The 17,915-nt window shown below is 46.4% G+C and overlaps 1 protein-coding gene across 1 annotated transcript in view; it reads right to left on the bottom strand.

Annotated features, from left to right (window-relative positions):
- The window catches only part of LOC145339064 (uncharacterized), a gene marked incomplete at its 3' end in the record, with an annotated part of 53,636 nt that overhangs the window by 3,731 nt on the left and 31,990 nt on the right, over window positions 1-17,915 (bottom strand). The window contains exon 3 of the mRNA XM_080183485.1: window positions 11,364-11,440. Within this exon, the coding sequence (XP_080039611.1) occupies window positions 11,364-11,440 (77 nt within the window). The remainder of the gene's footprint in view (window positions 1-11,363; window positions 11,441-17,915) is intronic.

The following is a 17,915-nucleotide window of genomic DNA, read 5'->3' as shown; positions in this document are numbered from 1 at the left end:
AAGTGATTGCAGAGCCTCTGGCTCTGATCTTCAGGTCGTCGTTGGCCTCTGGTATAGTACCAGATGATTGGAGGTTAGCGAATGTTGTCCCATTGTTTAAGAAGGGGAACAGAGACTTCCCCGGGAATTATAGACCGGTGAGTCTCACTTCTGTTGTGGGCAAGGTTTTGGAAAAAATTATTAGGGATAGGATTTATAGTTATTTGGAGAGTAATGAATTGATTAGAGACAGTCAGCATGGTTTTGTGGCGGGTAGGTCGTGCCTTACTAACCTTATTGAGTTTTTTGAGAAAGTGACCAAAGAGGTGGATGGGGGTAAGGCAGTGGACGTGGTGTATATGGATTTTAGTAAGGCGTTTGATAAGGTTCACCATGGTAGGCTTCTGCACAAAATGCAGATGTATGGGATTGGGGGTGATCTAGGGAACTGGATTAGGAATTGGCTAGCGGATAGGAGACAGAGGGTAGTGGTTGACGGTAAATATTCATCATGGAGTTCGGTTACAAGTGGTGTGCCTCAGGGATCTGTGTTGGGGCCACTGCTGTTTGTGATTTTTATTAATGATCTGGATGAGGGTATAGTCGGGTGGATCAGTAAATTTGCTGATGACACCAAAGTCGGAGGTGTGGTAGATAGTGAGGAAGGGTGTCATAGTTTGCAGGAAGACTTAGACAGGTTGCAGAGCTGGGCCGAGAGGTGGCGGATGGAGTTTAATGCAGAGAAATGTGAGGTAATTCACTTTGGTAGGAATAACAGATGTGTTGAGTATAGGGCTAACGGGAAGACTTTGAATAGTGTGGAGGAGCAGAGGGATCTAGGTGTATGTGTACATAGATCCCTGAAAGTTGGGAATCAAGTAGATAAGGTTGTTAAGAAGGCATACAGTGTCTTGGCGTTTATTGGTAGGGGGATTGAATTTAGGAGTCGTAGCGTTATGTTGCAACTGTACACAACTCTGGTGCGGCCGCACTTGGAGTATTGTGTGCAGTTCTGGTCCCCACATTACAGGAAGGATGTGGAGGCTTTGGAGAGGGTGCAGAGGAGGTTTACCAGGATGTTGCCTGGTATGGAGGGGAGATCCTATGAGGAGAGGCTGAGGGATTTGGGGTTGTTTTCGTTGGAAAGAAGGCGGCTAAGAGGGGATCTTATTGAAACATATAAGATGATTAGAGGTTTAGATAGGGTGGACAGTGATAGCCTTTTTCCTCTGATGGAAAAATCTAGCACGAGGGGGCATGGCTTTAAACTAAGGGGGGGTAGTTATAGGACAGATGTCAGGGGTAGGTTCTTTACCCAGAGGGTGGTGAGGGATTGGAATGCCCTGCCTGCTGCAGTTGTAAATGCGCCTAGTTTGGGGGCGTTTAAGAGGTCTGTGGACAGGTTTATGGACGAAAAGGGATTGGTTTAGGTTAGTGGGTCATTGTTGTTTTTTTTTTAACTGGTCGGTGCAACATCGTGGGCCGAAGGGCCTGTTCTGCGCTGTAATGTTCTATGTTCTATGAGAAGGATACTAAAGTCTGAGTCATGTACCAACTGACTCAAGAACAGCTTCTTCCCTGCTGCTGTCTGACTTTGAATGGACTTAACTCGCATTAAGTTGATCTTTCTCTACGCCCCAGCTATGACTGTAACACTACATTCTGCACTCTCTCATTTCCTTCTCCATGAATGGTGTGCTTTGTCTGTATAGTACGCAAGAAACAATACTTTTCACTGTATGCTAATATATGTAACAATAATAAATCAAATCAAAACCATGCAGGATAAAGCAGCCCGCTTGATTGGCACCACATCCACAAACATCCAACCCCTCTACCAACAAACAGTGGCTGCTATGGTTACTGTCTATAAGATGCACTGTAGGAACTCACCAACGTTCCTTAGACAGCACCTTCCAAACCCACAACCACTTCCATCTGGAAGGACAAGGGCAGCAGATACATTGGAACACCCCCACCTGCAAGTTCCCCTCCAAGTCAGTCACCATCCTGACTTGGAAATATATTGCCATTCCTTCGCAGTTGCTGGGTCAAAATCCTGGAATCTTTTTTTAAAGATTATTTATTGGTGTCACACGAAGCTTCACATTAACACTGCAATGAAGTTACTGTGAAAATCCCCTAGTTCGCCACACTCAGGCACCTGTTCGGATACACTGATGGAGAACTTGGACCAGCCAATGCACCTAACCAGCATGTCTTTCATAAGAACATAAGAACATCAGAAATAGGAGCAGGAGTAGGCCATCTAGCCCTTCGAGCCTGCCCCGCCATTCAATAAGATCATGGCTGATCTGTTGTGGCTCAGTTCCACTTTCCCGCCCTCTCCCCATAACCCTTAATCCCCTCTCTTATCAAGGACCCATCAACCCGCTTCTTAAAAATATTTAGCGAGGCAGCCTCCACCACTTCAATGGGCAGAGAATTCCAGAGATTCACCACCCTTTGAGTGAAGAAGTTCCTCCTCAACTCCGTTCTAAACCGCCTCCCCTTTATCTTGAGGCTGTGCCCCCTAGTCCTACTGTCTTTTTTGAGCGGGAAGAGTCTCTCCACCTCTATCCTATCCATCCCATTCATCATCTTATACGTCTCAATGAGATCTCCCCTCATTCTTCTAAACTCTAACGAGTACAAGCCTAGTTTATTCAGCCTCTCCTCATAGCTCAACCCCCTCAACTCCGGTATCAGCCTAGTAAACCTCCTCTGCACTCCCTCCAGGGCCAAAATATCCTTGCGCAGGTGCGGCGCCCAAAACTGCACACAGTACTCCAGCTGCGGCCTCACCAATGCCCTATACAGCTGCAGCAAGACCTCCCTACTTTTATATTCAATCCCCCTCGCTATGAAGGCCAGCATCCCATTCGCCTTCCTGACCACCTGCTGCACCTGCAAGCTGGGTTTTTGCGACTCATGCACAAGGACCCCGAGGTCCCTCTGCACCGTCGCCTGCTGCAGTTTTTCGCCACGTAAGTAATAGTCCTTCCTACCATTCTTCCTACCAAAGTGGACCACCTCACACTTGCCAACATTAAATTCCATTTGCCATTTCCTGGCCCATTCGCCCAGCCTATCTAGATCCTTCTGCAGACTCTCCACACCCTCCGCACAATTTGCCGTTCCACCAATCTTGGTGTCATCAGCAAATTTCGACACCATACACTCGGTTCCCTCCTCCAGATCATCTATATAAATGGTAAATAGCTGAGGCCCCAGCACCGACCCCTGGGGCACTCCGCTAGTCAGGAAACCGGAGCACCCGCAGGAAACCCACACAGACACGGGGGCGACGTGCAGACTCCACACAGACAGTGACCCAAGCCGGGAATCGAACCTGGGTCCCTGGCGCTGTGAGGCAGCAGTGCTAACCACAGGACCACCATGCCACCTAACGGCACTGTGGGTGTACCTAAATCTCATAGACTACAGTGCTTCAAGAGGGCAGCTCACAATGTCAAGGGCAACAAGGACTGAGTAATAAATGCTGGTCCAGCCAGTGACTCCCACATCCCATAAATTAATTTTAAAGAGAGCATGGTGATAAATGGTTGTACACCGGGCTGAAGACTGGGTTCTAGTCGCTCTTAGTGGGTGATATAAAGTTCTCTGTGATTTGGATATGAACAAGATGGCTGGAATTTGATCACCCTTCACGCCAGCAGAATTTTCCTATCCCGCTGCAGTGAACGGAGATTTCACTGGGCGTCAAATCCTCCGACCTCGCTGCAGCAGGAGTGTGGCACAAATGGCCAGCAAGATCGTGCCCCATACCTTTGCAAAGTTTGCAGATTCTGCAAAGGGAGTGCCAGCAGCTCAATTAAAAAGCAGAACCACAAAGGCTATGGATGACTCCCTGAGCAAGCAACGAATAGTACACGATTTGGTTTCGAATGCACATCAGATACAGGCAAATACACAGGGAACATTCTGAGGGAGAGCAACAGAATTAATGTTTAACTAAACAGGGAATATTAAAACACTAACTAAGTTTCTCTCTCCCCAGATGTTGACAGACTTGCTGAGTTTATCCAGCATTTTCGATTCTGATTTTGGGTTTCCAGCATCTGTTAATGATTAAAAAACAGATCAGCTTGGAAAAAGAATCAACCCAAAAGGGCAGGAGATTACATAAGAACATAAGAAATAGGAGCAGGAGTAGGCCATCTAGCCCTTTGAGCCTGCCCCACCATTCAATAAGATCATGGCTGATCTGTCGTGGCTCAGTTCCACTTTCCCGCCCTCTCCCCATAACCCTTAATCCCCTCTCTTATCAAAAACCCATCAACCCGCCTCTTAAAAATATTTAGCGAGGCAGCCTCCACCACTTCAACGGGCAGAGAATTCCAGAGATTCACCACCCTTTGAGTGAAGAAGTTCCTCCTCAACTCCGTTCTAAACCGCCTCCCCTTTATCTTGAGGCTGTGCCCCCTAGTCCTACTGTCCTTTCTGAGCGGGAAGAGTCTCTCCACCTCTATCCTATCCATCCCATTCATCATCTTATACGTCTCAATGAGATCTCCCCTCATTCTTCTAAACTCTAATGAGTACAAGCCTAGTTTATTCAGCCTCTCCTCATAGCTCAACCCCCTCAACTCCGGCATCAGCCTAGTAAACCTCCTCTGCACTCCCTCCAAGGCCAAAATATCCTTGCGCAGGTGCGGCGACCAAAACTGCACACAGTACTCCAGCTGCGGCCTCACCAATGCCCTATACAGCTGCAGCAAGACCTCCCTACTTTTATATTCAATCCCCCTCGCTATGAAGGCCAGCATCCCATTCGCCTTCCTGACCACCTGCTGCACCTGCAAGCTGGGTTTTTGCGACTCATGCACAAGGACCCCGAGGTCCCTCTGCACCGTCGCCTGCTGCAGTTTTTCGCCACGTAAGTAATAGTCCTTCCTACCATTCTTCCTACCAAAGTGGACCACCTCACACTTGCCAACATTAAATTCCATTTGCCATTTCCTGGCCCATTCGCCCAGCCTATCTAGATCCTTCTGCAGACTCTCCACACCCTCCGCACAATTTGCCTTTCCCCCAGTCTTGGTGTCATCAGCAAATTTCAACACCATACACTCGGTTCCCTCCTCCAGATCATCTATATAAATGGTAAATAGCTGAGGCCCCAGCACCGACCCCTGGGGCACTCCACTAGTCACCAACCGCCAATCCGAATAGCACCCATTGACCCCCACTCTCTGCCTCCTATTTGACAGCCAATCCCCTATCCACGCTAACACCCTACCCCCAACTCCATGCCCCCTGACCTTCTGCAATAACCTCTTGTGAGGCACCTTGTCAAACGCCTTCTGAAAATCAAATTACCTGACTGAGGAAAACAGGCAGAGACAACTCACAAAATAACAGACAACATCAAATTAACAAATAAAAAGAATAAACCAAATCACAAACAGGTATCGTTGTTCAAATTAAATATATCTTTCATTGGCCGGTTAATTCACAAGTAAGTCACTTCTGATTTATGTTGCTGTAAGAATTTAAAGAAGAGGAATCTCATTGGTTATCTTTATTTGAGGCTGATTTGGTAACATTAGTTATTTCAGTTGATTACATTGTAACACTCTCTATTTAATACTTAAATATGTTATCATATGGGGAAAGAAACACAGAATTACTTCCAAAATCAACACTGAGTTTTGTATTTAAACCCCAAAGCTGAGTGAGAACGGAGTTCCTGTGGAGCTGAGTCGAGAGGCAGCGATTTTTGGGCGTGCGAGGAGGCAAAAATAAGGTATATTTTTCTGTTTATTCCGTTTAACTTTTTATTTTTAGTGTTAAGTCGCGAGTTTCGGCGGTTTTTTTTTAAATTAGTTAGAAACCGGAAGTCATCACTAAGACGCTTACCGGTAGTTGTAGTTTTTTTTTTCTCGTGCCCCTAACACTATAAATTAGTGCAGAGAGGATTCCCGATTCTCTACACTGGTAGAGAATCCCACCCTTCCACCTCCTCTAACCTAATTATAAGTGTGAGGGAAGTTTTTTTTTATATTTTTACTTTTCTGCTGGTAATTGATTCAGGGATGGCAGTTCAGGCTGTAAGCTGCATCTCCTGTGGGATGTATGTAGTGAGGGACTCCCACAGTGTTTCAGGTGATTTTACTTGTGGGAAGTGTGTTAGATTGCAGTTTCTGGAGGAGCGTGTAAAGGAGCTGGAAGGGGAATTAGAGGAGCTCCGTATAATTCGGGAAGTGGAGGAGGACATAGATAGGAGTTATAAGGAGATAGTCACTCCTAGGAATAAGTCTTGGGTCACTGCCAGGAAGAGGGGCAAAAAGCAGTTGGGGGGACAATCCCCTGGGGCTGTTCCCCTCCAAAATAGGTTCTCGGTCCTGGAGGCTACAGTTGAGGAGAAATCAACTGGGGATAGCCAAAGGGAGCAGGTCTCTGGGGGTGAGCCTATTGGCAAGCCTCAGGTGGTTAGGGGTAAGAGATTGGGCCTCGTGATTGGGGACTCCACGGTTATGGGGACGGATAGGAGAGTTGGAGGTAAGGGTAGGGACTCTGGGCTGGTGTGTTGCCTACCAGGGGCTGGGGTCCAGGATGTATCGGACAGAGTACTCAGGACTCTTAGGGGAGAGGGAGATCAACCCCAAGTTATAGTTCATGTGGGGACACATGACATAGGGAGATTAAGGGAAGGGGATATTAAGCAAAGATTTATGGAGTTGGGATGGAAACTAAAGGCGAAGTCAGAAAGAGTAGTTATATCTGGACTCTTGCCTGTGCCACAGGATAGTTTAGAGAGGAATAGGGAGAGGGAAAGTTTGAACTCGTGGCTGAGGGGATGGTGCAGGAGGGAGGGGTTCAGGTACTTGAGCAATTGGGGCTCATTCTGGGGAAGGTGGGACCTCTATAAGAGGGATGGTCTACACCTGAACCAGAGGGGAATCAATATCCTGGGGGGTAAATTTGCAAAAGCGATGCAGGAAGGTTTAAACTGATTCGGAGGGGGGGAGGGATAGTGAGGAAAGGGGGTGAAAGTGAGGGGGGCATAGTTGGGGAATGCAAGGCACGGCATAGTGGGGGTGGGGCGGAGCAGGGTTTGAAATGCGTGTACTTTAATGCGAGGAGTATTCGCAATAAAGTGGATGAACTTGCAGCGTGGATCAGTACCTGGGACTTTGATGTTGTGGCCATTTCTGAGACATCGATAGAGCAGGGTCAGGAATGGATGTTGCAGGTTCCGGGGTACAAATGCTTTAGTCGGAGTAGAGAAGAAGGTAGAAGGGGGGGTGGGGTAGCATTGCTAGTCAAGGACTGTATCACAGTGTCGGAGAGAAAGTTTGATGAGGACTTGTCAGTTGAGGTAGTATGGGCGGAGATTAGAAATAGGAGAGGAGAGGTCACCCTGTTGGGAGTCTTTTATAGACCTCCTAAAAGTTCTAGAGAGGTTGAGGAAAGGATTGCGGAGACAATCCTGGTTAGGAGTGAAAGTAATAGGGTAATTGTTATGGGGGACTTTAACTTTACGAATATTGATTGGAATTGTTATAGCTCTAGCTCGCTAGAGGGGTCAGTGTTTGTACAAAGCGTGCAGGAAGGTTTTTTGTCTCAGTATGTAGACAGGCCAACTAGAGGTGAGGCTATATTGGATTTGGTGCTGGGAAATGAGCCAGACCAGGTTCTAGACTTGGAAGTTGGTGTGCATTTTGGTGATAGTGACCACAATTCGGTTACGTTCACCTTAGTGATGGGAAGAGATAGGCATGAACCTCGGGTCAGCAATTTTAGCTGGGGTAAGGGCGATTATGAGGCTATCAGGAGTGAATTAGGAAGCATGGATTGGATTAGGGGATTACAGGGACTGGGAACGTCTGAAATGTGGAGTTTTTTCAAGGAGCAGCTACTGCGAGTCCTTGATAGGTATGTCCCTGTCAGGCATGGTAGATTTGGTAGATCTAGGGAACCGTGGTGCACTAAAAGAGTTGAGTCGATGGTTAAAAAGAAAAAGGAGGCTTATGTTCGGATGAGATTGGAGGGCTCAGATAGTGCACTAGAAAGCTTTAGATTGGCTAGGAGGGAGTTGAAGAGTGAGTTGAGAAGGGCTAAAAGAGGACATGAGAAGACTTTGGCTGATAGGATTAAGGAGAATCCTAAGGCGTTCTATAGGTATGTCAAGAACAGAAGGTTGGTCAGGGCAAGATTAGGGCCAGTTACAGACAGCAGGGGGAAGTTGTGTGTGGAACCGGAGGAGATTGGAGAAGTATTGAACCAATATTTCTCTTCGGTGTTCACGCAGGGGGACATGAATATAGCTGAGGAGGACATTGGGTTGCAGGGGTGTAAAATAGACAGTATTACGGTTGATAAAGAGGATGTGCTGGAAATTCTTGAGGGGCTGAAAATAGATAAGTCCCCTGGTCCGGATGGGATCTACCCTAGGATTCTCTGGGAGGCTAGAGAGGTGATTGCAGAGCCTCTGGCTCAGATCTTCAGGTCGTCATTGGTCTCTGGTGTAGTCCCGGAGGATTGGAGGATAGCGAATGTTGTCCCATTGTTTAAGAAGGGGAACAGAGACTTTGCCGGGAATTATAGACCGGTGAGTCTTACTTCTGTTGTGGGCAAGGTTTTAGAAAAAATTATTAGGGATAGGATTTATAGTTATTTGGAGTGTAATGAATTGATTAGAAATAGTCAGCATGGTTTTGTAGCGGGTAGGTCGTGCCTTACTAACCTTATTGAGTTTTTTGAGAAGGTGACCAAAGAGGTGGATGGGGGTAAGGCAGTTGACGTGGTATACATGGATTTTAGTAAGGCGTTCGATAAGGTTCACCATGGTAGGCTTCTGCAGAAAATGCAGATGTATGGGATTGTGGGTAATCTAGGAAGTTGGATCAGGAATTGGCTATCAGATAGGAGACAGAGGGTGGTTGTGGATGGTAAATATTCATCATGGAGTGCAGTTACGAGTGGTGTGCCTCAGGGATCTGTTTTGGGGCCACTGTTGTTTGTAATTTTTATTAATGATCTGGATGAGGGTATAGTTGGGTGGATTAGTAAATTTGCTGATGACACCAAAGTTGGAGGTGTGGTAGATTGTGAGGAAGGGTGTCATAGTCTGCAGGGAGACTTAGATAGGTTGCAGAGCTGGGCCGAGAGGTGGCGGATGGAATTTAATGCGGAGAAGTGTGAGGTAATTCACTTTGGTAGGAGCAACAGATGTGTCGAGTATAGGGCTAACGGGAGAACTTTGAATAGTGTGGATGAACAGAGGGATCTAGGTGTGTGTGTACATAGATACCTGAAAGTTGGGAATCAAGTAGATAAGGTTGTCAAGAAGGCGTACGGTGTCTTGGCGTTTATTGGTAGGGGGATTGAATTTAGGAGTCGCAGTGTAATGTTGCAACTGTACACTACTCTAGTGCGGCCGCACTTGGAGTACTGTGTGCAGTTCTGGTCCCCGCATTACAAGAAGGATGTGGAGGCGTTGGAGAGGGTGCAGAGGAGGTTTACTAGGATGTTGCCTGGTATGGTGGGGAGGTCCTATGAGGAGAGACTGAGGGATCTAGGGTTGTTTTCGTTGGAAAGAAGGCGGCTAAGAGGGGATCTTATTGAAACATATAAGATGATTAGAGGTTTAGATAGGGTGGATAGTGATAGCCTTTTTCCTCGGATGGAGAAAGCTAGCACGAGGGGGCATGGCTTTAAATTAAGGGGGGGTAGCTACAGGACGGATGTCAGGGGTAGGTTCTTTACCCAGCGGGTGGTGAGGGATTGGAATGCCCTGCCTGCTGCAGTTGTAAATGCGTCTAGTTTGGTGGCGTTTAAGAGATCTCTGGATAGGTTTATGGATGAAAAGGGATTGGTATAGGCTAGTGGGTCATTGTTTTTGTAACTGGTCGGCGCAACATCGTGGGCCGAAGGGCCTGTTCTGCGCTGTAATGTTCTATGTTCTATGTTCTATGACAGTCAGCCTCTGAAACTGATTCTCTGAGGGACAACAGATCTCTGCCTGCTTCACACCAACATTCAGAGACTGATTACCATGTACGGTACAGACAAAGGAACACGATCATACCTCATCCTTTGTGCAATGCCTAGACGGATGAGTGGACTCATGTTTTCATTTGGAATATACGAAGAAGGGGTTTAAAACTTACTGAAAGAACTGCTCCAGTGTGGGTCTGTCTGTGTGTGCTGTGAGGATAAGCAACTGGAGGTTTTCTATACTGAAAGTGTATGAAATAGTAACAGAACAGCGCCCCTGCAAAAATAACCATCTTTTTCAGGAATATCCAAGTCTCTCTCTCTCTCCCTGACTGTGGAAATCAAACAGCTAAGAAAAGGATTGCTGCTGGAAAGAGAACTGAAACCTCTTCACCAAATCTCAGAACACAGGAAGTGAAGAATTAACTCTCCACCGACTGAAACTAACTCTATTGGAGATAAGCTCCAGGTGCTTCATGTACTCCTCACTAGCCAAGAATTGTTGTGTATGCTTCTAAATGGCAGAACCCTGAGGAACATGAACATACAGAGGGATCTGGGTATGCAGATCCACAGTTCCCTAAAAGGCTGAGGGGAGACCTGATAGAGGTCTACAAAATGATGAGAGGCATAGACAGGGTGGATAGACAGAGACTTTTTCCCAAGGTTGAAGTATCAATTACAAGGGGCAGAGGTTCAAGGCGAGAGTGGAAAAGTTTAAGAGAGGTGTGCGGGGGAAGTTTTTCACACAGAGAGTGATGGATTCCTGGAATGTGCTGCCAGAGGAGGTGGTGGAAGCAAGTACATTAACAACATTTAAGAGGCATTTGGATGGGTAGATGAATAAGGAGGGAATAGAGGGATATGGACCGAGTAAGGGGAGAAAGTTATTTTTAGTTAGGGCATCATGACCAGCACAGGCTTGGTGGGCCAAAGGGCCTGTTCCTGTGCTGTACTGTTCTTTGTTCTATTTCATACTTACTTACTCCTGGACTCAATTCTCATTTCTAATCTGTATGGATGTTGATGCGTGCATTTTAACTGTTTCTCTTCACTGTTTTTAGCAGTTAATAAACTCACTCTCTTAATCTAATCTGGTTAGATTGGCTCCCTTTCCAGGATGTGGAGAAAGTAGCCGGGGAAAGGGAACTTTGTTGGATGAAACCTTACTGGTAGCAGCAGAGGGCAGTGTTGAGTAAAGATGGAGTCAGTCCACTCTCTCTCACCCAACTTCGGAACAATTTGGGATATTCTTACCGATGGTAACAAACGAGGGCAGATCAGCAGCACTGGGGACCTTCACCGGATGGTGGTCATAATGAATAGAAAAGGCTAACTGATCACCCATGGACAGAGCACAGTGAATCTCACACTAAGGCAGAGTTTTCTTATTCATTGTACAAAGCAAGATTACTCACCGGTTTCTGCTGAGATCCAGCAATAAATCCTCTCCTTCCAGTTTCACTGAGAAACTGATGTGATCTGGATAGCTCTCCTGCACAGGATACAAATAATTACTTGTTATTGAGCTGTGTCAGGAAGCAGCAGACTGTACGAAATACACTGCAATGGACACTATACAAGGAATGTCTCAGTAGCCCATTCAAACACAACCTCAATCCCAAACGCCTTCTTCATTTAATTTCAGCTTGGATGTTTCATCCCGGGTCCTGGCTCCAGGTTGAAGCTGCAATGTGAAGACCACCTGACTGATCACCCACCCACCCACCAGCTGGAACCCACCACATCACATTGCCTCAATTGGCCCGAGTGGGCAAAGTTGCCAGCTTGAACATCAGGGGTGTGTTTGAACTCTGGTGTGCACTCGCTAACCACAATATTGTGTAATGACATTGGCATGTTGCTGTGCTTCTGAGGTGAGCATGTCCCCACCTAATACTGGCTTAGTTTTCACTACTGCAGCAACAGAACTGGGCAAATCCTCTCCTACTGCTCTCAATCACTCTGTCTCCTATCACTCACCTGATGAAGGGACAGCGCTCTGAAAGCTCGTGATTCCAAATAAACCTGTTGGACTTTAACCTGGTGCTGTGAGACTTCTTACTGTGCCTACCCCAGTCCAACACCGACATCTCCACACTCTGTCTCATTCATTTGTTCCTGAGGAGCAGTATCGAGAGGCAGCGATTTTTGGGCGTGTGAGGAGGCAGCAAAAAAGGTACATTTTTCTGTTTATATTGTTTAACTTTTATTTTTAGTTTTAAAGTTGCGAGTTTCGGCGGTTTTTTTAAATTAGTTAGAAACCGGAAGTCGTCACTAGGACGCTTACCGGTATTTGTAGTTTTTTTTCTCGGGCCCCTAACCCTATAAATTAGCGCAGAGAGGATACCCGATCCTCTACACTGGTAGAGAATCCCACCCTCCCACCTCCTCTAACCTAACTATAAGTGTGGGGGAAGTTTTTTTTTATATTTTTATTTTTCTGCTGGTAATTGTTTCAGGGATGGCAGTTCAGGCAGTGTGCTGCATCTCCTGTGGGATGTATGTGGTGAGGGACTCCAGTAGTGTTTCTGGTGATTTTACCTGTAGGAAGTGTGTACGATTGCAGCTTCTGGAGGAGCGTGTAAAGGAGTTGGAGGTGGAATTAGAGGAACTCCGCATAATTCGGGAGGCGGAGGCAGACATGGATAGGAGTTATAAGGAGATAGTCACTCCTAGAAATGAGTCTTGGGTCACTGCCAGGAAGAGGGGAAAGAAGAATGTGGTGGGACAATCCCCTGGGGCTGTTCCCCTCCAAAATAGGTTTTCGGTCCTGGAGGCTACAGTTGAGGAGGAATCAACTGGGGATAGCCAAAGGGAGCAGGTCACTGGGGATGAGCCTATTGTAAAAGCTCAGGTGGTTAGGGGTTGCAAAAGATTGGGACTTGTGATTGGGGACTTCACCGTTAAAGGGACGGATAGGAGAATCGGTAGCAATGATAGGGACTCAGGGCTGGTGTGTTGCCTACCAGGGGCTGGGGTCCGGGATGTATCAGAGAGGATATTCAAGACTCTCAGGGGAGAGGGAGATCAACCCCAAGTTATAATTCATGTGGGGACGCATGATATAGGGAGGCTAAGGGAAGGGGATATTAAGCAGAGATTCATGGAGTTGGGGTGGAAGCTAAAGGCCAAGTCAGACAGAGTGGTTATCTCGGGACTAACTTCTTCACTCAAAGGGTGGTGAATCTCTGGAATTCTCTGCCCGTTGAAGTGGTGGAGGCTGCCTCGCTAAATATTTTTAAGAAGCGGGTTGATCGGTTCTTGATAAGAGAGGGGATTAAGGGTTATGGGGAGAGGGCGGGAATGTGGAACTGAGCCACAACAGATCAGCCATGATCTTATTGAATGGCGGGGCAGGCTCGAAGGGCTAGATGGCCTACTCCTGCTCCTATTTCTTATGTTCTTATAGTTTAGAGAGGAATAGAGAGAGGGAAAGTTTGAACTCGTGGCTGAGGGGATGGTGCAGGAGGGAGGGGTTCAAGTACTTGAGCAATTGGGGCTCATTCTGGGGAAGGTGGGACCTCTATAAGAGGGATGGGCTACACCTGAATCAGAGGGGAACAAATATCCTGGGGGGTAAATTTGTGAAGGTTATGCAGAGTGGTTTAAACTGATTCAGAGGGGGGTGGGATCCTGAGTAGAGGGGGTGAAAGTGAGGGGGGCATAGATGGGGACTGCAATGCACGGCATCGTGGGGGTGGGGTGGAGCAGGGTTTGAAATGCGTATACTTTAATGCGAGGAGTATTCGCAATAAAGTGGATGAACTTGCAGCGTGGATCAGTACCTGGAACTTTGATGTTGTGGCCATTTCAGAGACATGGATAGAGCAGGGTCAGGAATGGATGTTGCAGGTTCCGGGATTCAAATGCTTCAGTCGGAGTAGAGAAGGAGGTAGAAGGGGGGGGAGGGGTAGCATTATTAGTCAAGGACTGTATCACAGTGTCAGAGAGGAAGTTTGATGAGGACTTGTCTGTTGAGGTAGTATGGGCGGAGATTAGAAATAGGAGAGGAGAGGTCACCCTGTTGGGAGTCTTTTATAGACCTCCAAAAAGTTCTAGAGAGGTTGAGGAAAGGATTGCGGAGACGATCCTTGTTAGGAGTGAAAGTAATAGGGTAATTGTTATGGGGGACTTTAACTTTACTAATATTGATTGGAATTGTTATAGCTCTAGCTCGTTAGAGGGGTCAGTTTTTGTACAAAGTGTGCAGGAAGGTTTTTTGACTCAGTATGTAGACAGGCCAACTAGAGGTGAGGCTATATTGGATTTGGTGCTGGGTAATGAGCCAGACCAGGTGCTAGACTTGGAAGTTGGTGTGCACTTTGGGGATAGTGACCACAATTCGATTACGTTCACCTTAGTGATGGAAAGGGATAGGCATGAACCTCAGGTCAGTAGTTTCAGCTGGGGGAAGGGTAATTATGAGGCTATTAGGAGAGAATTAGGAAGCATTGGTTGGACTAGGAGATTACAGGGACTGGGAACGTCCGAGATGTGGAGATTTTTCAAGGAGCAGCTACTGCGGGTCTGTGATAGGTATGTCCCTGTCAGGCAAGGAGGATTTGGTAGGCCCAGGGAACCGTGGTGCACTAAAAAAGTTGATTCGTTGGTTAGGAAGAAAAAGGAGGCTTATGTTCGGATGAAGCTTGAGGGCTCAGGTAGTGCATTAGAAAGTTTTAGATTGGCTAGGAGGGAGTTGAAGAGGGAGTTAAGAAGGGCTAAAAGAGGACATGAGATGACTTTGGCTGATAGGATTAAGGAGAACCCTAAGGCGTTTTACAGGTATGTCAAGAACAGAAGGTTGGTTAGGGCAAGATTAGGGCCAGTTACAGACAGTAGAGGGAAGTTGTGTGTGGAACCGGAGGAGATTGGAGAGGCGTTGAACCAATATTTCTCTTCGGTGTTCACGCAGGGGGACATGAATATAGCTGAGGAGGACACTGGGGTGCAGGGGTGTAAAATAGAAAGTATTGCAGTTGATACGGGGGATGTGCTGGATATTCTAGAGGGCTTGAAAATAGATAAGTCCCCTGGTCCGGATGGGATTTACCCCAGGATTCTCTGGGAGGCAAGAGAGGTGATTGTGGAGCCTCTGGCTCTGATCTTCAGGTCATCGTTGGTCTCTGGTATAGTACCGGAAGATTGGAGGATAGCAAATGTTGTCCCATTGTTTAAGAAGGGGAACGGAGACTTCCCCGGGAATTATAGACCGGTGAGTCTTACTTCTGTGGTGGGTAAGGTTTTGGAAAGGATTATTAGAGACAGGATTTATAGTTATTTGGAGAGTAATGAATTGATTAGAGACAGTCAGCATGGTTTTGTAGCGGGTAGGTCGTGCCTTACTAACCTTATCGAGTTCTTTGAGAAAGTGACCAAAGAGGTGGATAGGGGTAAGGCAGTTGACGTGGTGTATATGGATTTTAGTAAGGCGTTTGATAAGGTTCACCATGGTAGGCTTCTGCAGAAAATGCAGATGTATGGGATTGGGGGTAATCTAGGTACTTGGATCAGGAATTGGCTAGCGGATAGGAGACAGAGGGTGGTGGTTGATGGTAAATATTCGTCATGGAGTTCGGTTACGAGTGGTGTGCCTCAGGGATCTGTTTTGGGGCCACTGCTGTTTGTGATTTTTATTAATGATCTGGATGAGGGTATCGTTGGGTGGATTAGTAAATTTGCTGATGACACCAAAGTCGGAGGTGTGGTAGATTGTGAGGAAGGGTGTCATAGTTTGCAGGAAGACTTAGACAGGTTGCAGAGCTGGGCCGAGAGGTGGCGGATGGAGTTTAATGTGGAGAAGTGTGAGGTAATTCATTTCGGTAGGAATAACAGATGTGTTGAGTATAGGGCTAACGGGAGGACTTTGAATAGTGTGGATGGACAGAGGGATCTAGGTGTATGTGTACATAGATCCCTGAAAGTTGGGAATCAAGTAGATAAGGTTGTTAAGAAGGCATACGGTGTCTTGGCGTTTATTGGTAGGGGGATTGAATTTAGGAGTCGCAGCGTCATGTTGCAACTGTACACAACTCTGGTGCGGCCGCACTTGGAGTATTGTGTGCAGTTCTGGTCCCCACATTACAGGAAGGATGTAGAGGCTTTGGAGAGGGTGCAGAGGAGGTTTACCAGGATGTTGCCTGGTATGGAGGGGAGATCCTATGAGGAGAGACTGAGGGATTTGGGGTTGTTTTCGCTGGAAAGAAGGCGGCTAAGAGGGGACCTTATTGAAACATATAAGGTGATTAGAGGTTTAGACAGGGTAGATAGTGATAGCCTTTTTCCTCGGATGGAGAAAGCTAGCACGAGGGGGCATGGCTTTAAATTAAGGGGGGGTAGTTATAGGACGGATGTCAGGGGTAGGTTCTTTACCCAGAGGGTGGTGAGGGATTGGAATGCCCTGCCAGCTGCAGTTGTAAATGCGCCTAGTTTGGGGGCGTTTAAGAGATCTGTGGATAGGTTTATGGACGAAATGGGATAGGTTTAGATTAGTGGGTTAGTGTTGTTTTTTTTTAAAAGCTGGTCGGCGCAACATCGTGGGCCGAAGGGCCTGTTCTGCGCTGTAATGTTCTATGTTCTATATTCATCATCTACTCTGTAACATCATTTCCAATCAACTGTGACGAGATTCTTTGTTTTTTGTGATGTAGTAATAATTGAATAATAAATTCTGATGACAACATGCTTTTCCTGAGATCATTTCTTGTTCTGTGAGCAACTTGGAGAGTGTGAGTGTTTCTGGAACTCACACTGTCACGAATCATTTGACCACTGCAGTGATCCACTTTCATACTTCGAGTCATAGAAGTCAGACAGGTTTATAGCATGGAAACAGGCCCTTCAGCCCAACTTGTTCATGTTGGCCTTCTTTTTAAACCTTAAAGTTAGTCCCAGTTATGCACATTTGGACCACATCCCTCGATACTGATCATATCCATGTAACTGTCTAAATGCTTTTTAAAAGACAAAATTGTACCCACCTCTACTACTTCTTGTGGCAGCTCGTTTCAGATACTCACCACGCAGTGTGTGAAAAAATTGCCCCTCTGGACACTTTTGTATCTCTCCCCTCTCACCTTAAACCTATGTCCTCTAGTTTTAGACTCCCCTACCTTTGGGAAAAGATATTGACTATCTCGCTGATCTGTGCCCTTCATTATTTTATAGACCTCTATAAGATCACCCCTCAGCCTCCTACACTCCAGAGAAAAAAGTCCCACTCTATCCAGTCTCTCCTTATAACTCAAACCATTATGCCTGGTAGACTCCGAGTAAATCTTTTCTACACTCTGTCAAGTTTAATAATATCCTTTCTATAATAGGGTGACCAGAACTGAACACAATATTTCAAGTGAGGCCTTACCAATGTCTTGTACAACTTCAACAAGACATTCCAACTTGGATTTCTCTGGGTGCTCCAGTTTCCTCCCACATTCTGAAAGATGTGCTGGTTAGCTGCATTGACCCGAGCAGACACCAGAATGTGGCAACTCAGGGAATTTCACAGTAACTTCATTGCAGTGTTAATGTAAGCCTTATTTGTGACGAATTAAAAATTATAAACTTCTTTAATTAAAATATAACACTATGGATGATAAAACAGAAAATTCTGGATAAATCCAGCAGCTCTGGCACTATCTGTGGAGAGAAAAAGAGTGCTAACGCTTCAGGTCTATACAGTAAGAGGTCTCACAACACCAGGTAAGAGTCCAACAGGTTTATTGGGTAGCACGAGCTTTCGGAGTGCTGCTCCTTCATCAGGTGAGTGGCAGTGCTCCAAAAGCTCATTCTACCAATTAAAGCTGATGGTCTTTAACCTGGTGTTGTCAGACTTCTTACAGCACCCACCCCAGTCCAACACCAGCATCTCCACATCATGGTGATGTAGCTCTCAGCGGAAAGGTAGAAAAGCTTTCTGAGTTGTAGTATTTAACCCACTGTTTCTGAACTTCAGATCTATTCTGTCAATC

The sequence above is a fragment of the Carcharhinus amblyrhynchos genome, unplaced genomic scaffold, assembly GCF_965287045.1.
Source record: "Carcharhinus amblyrhynchos unplaced genomic scaffold, sCarAmb.v2.hapA chromosome_304, whole genome shotgun sequence".
Lineage (NCBI taxonomy): Eukaryota > Metazoa > Chordata > Chondrichthyes > Carcharhiniformes > Carcharhinidae > Carcharhinus > Carcharhinus amblyrhynchos.
The sequence above is the reverse complement of the archived record's forward strand: the minus strand, read 5'-3'. Positions and strand labels throughout refer to the sequence as shown.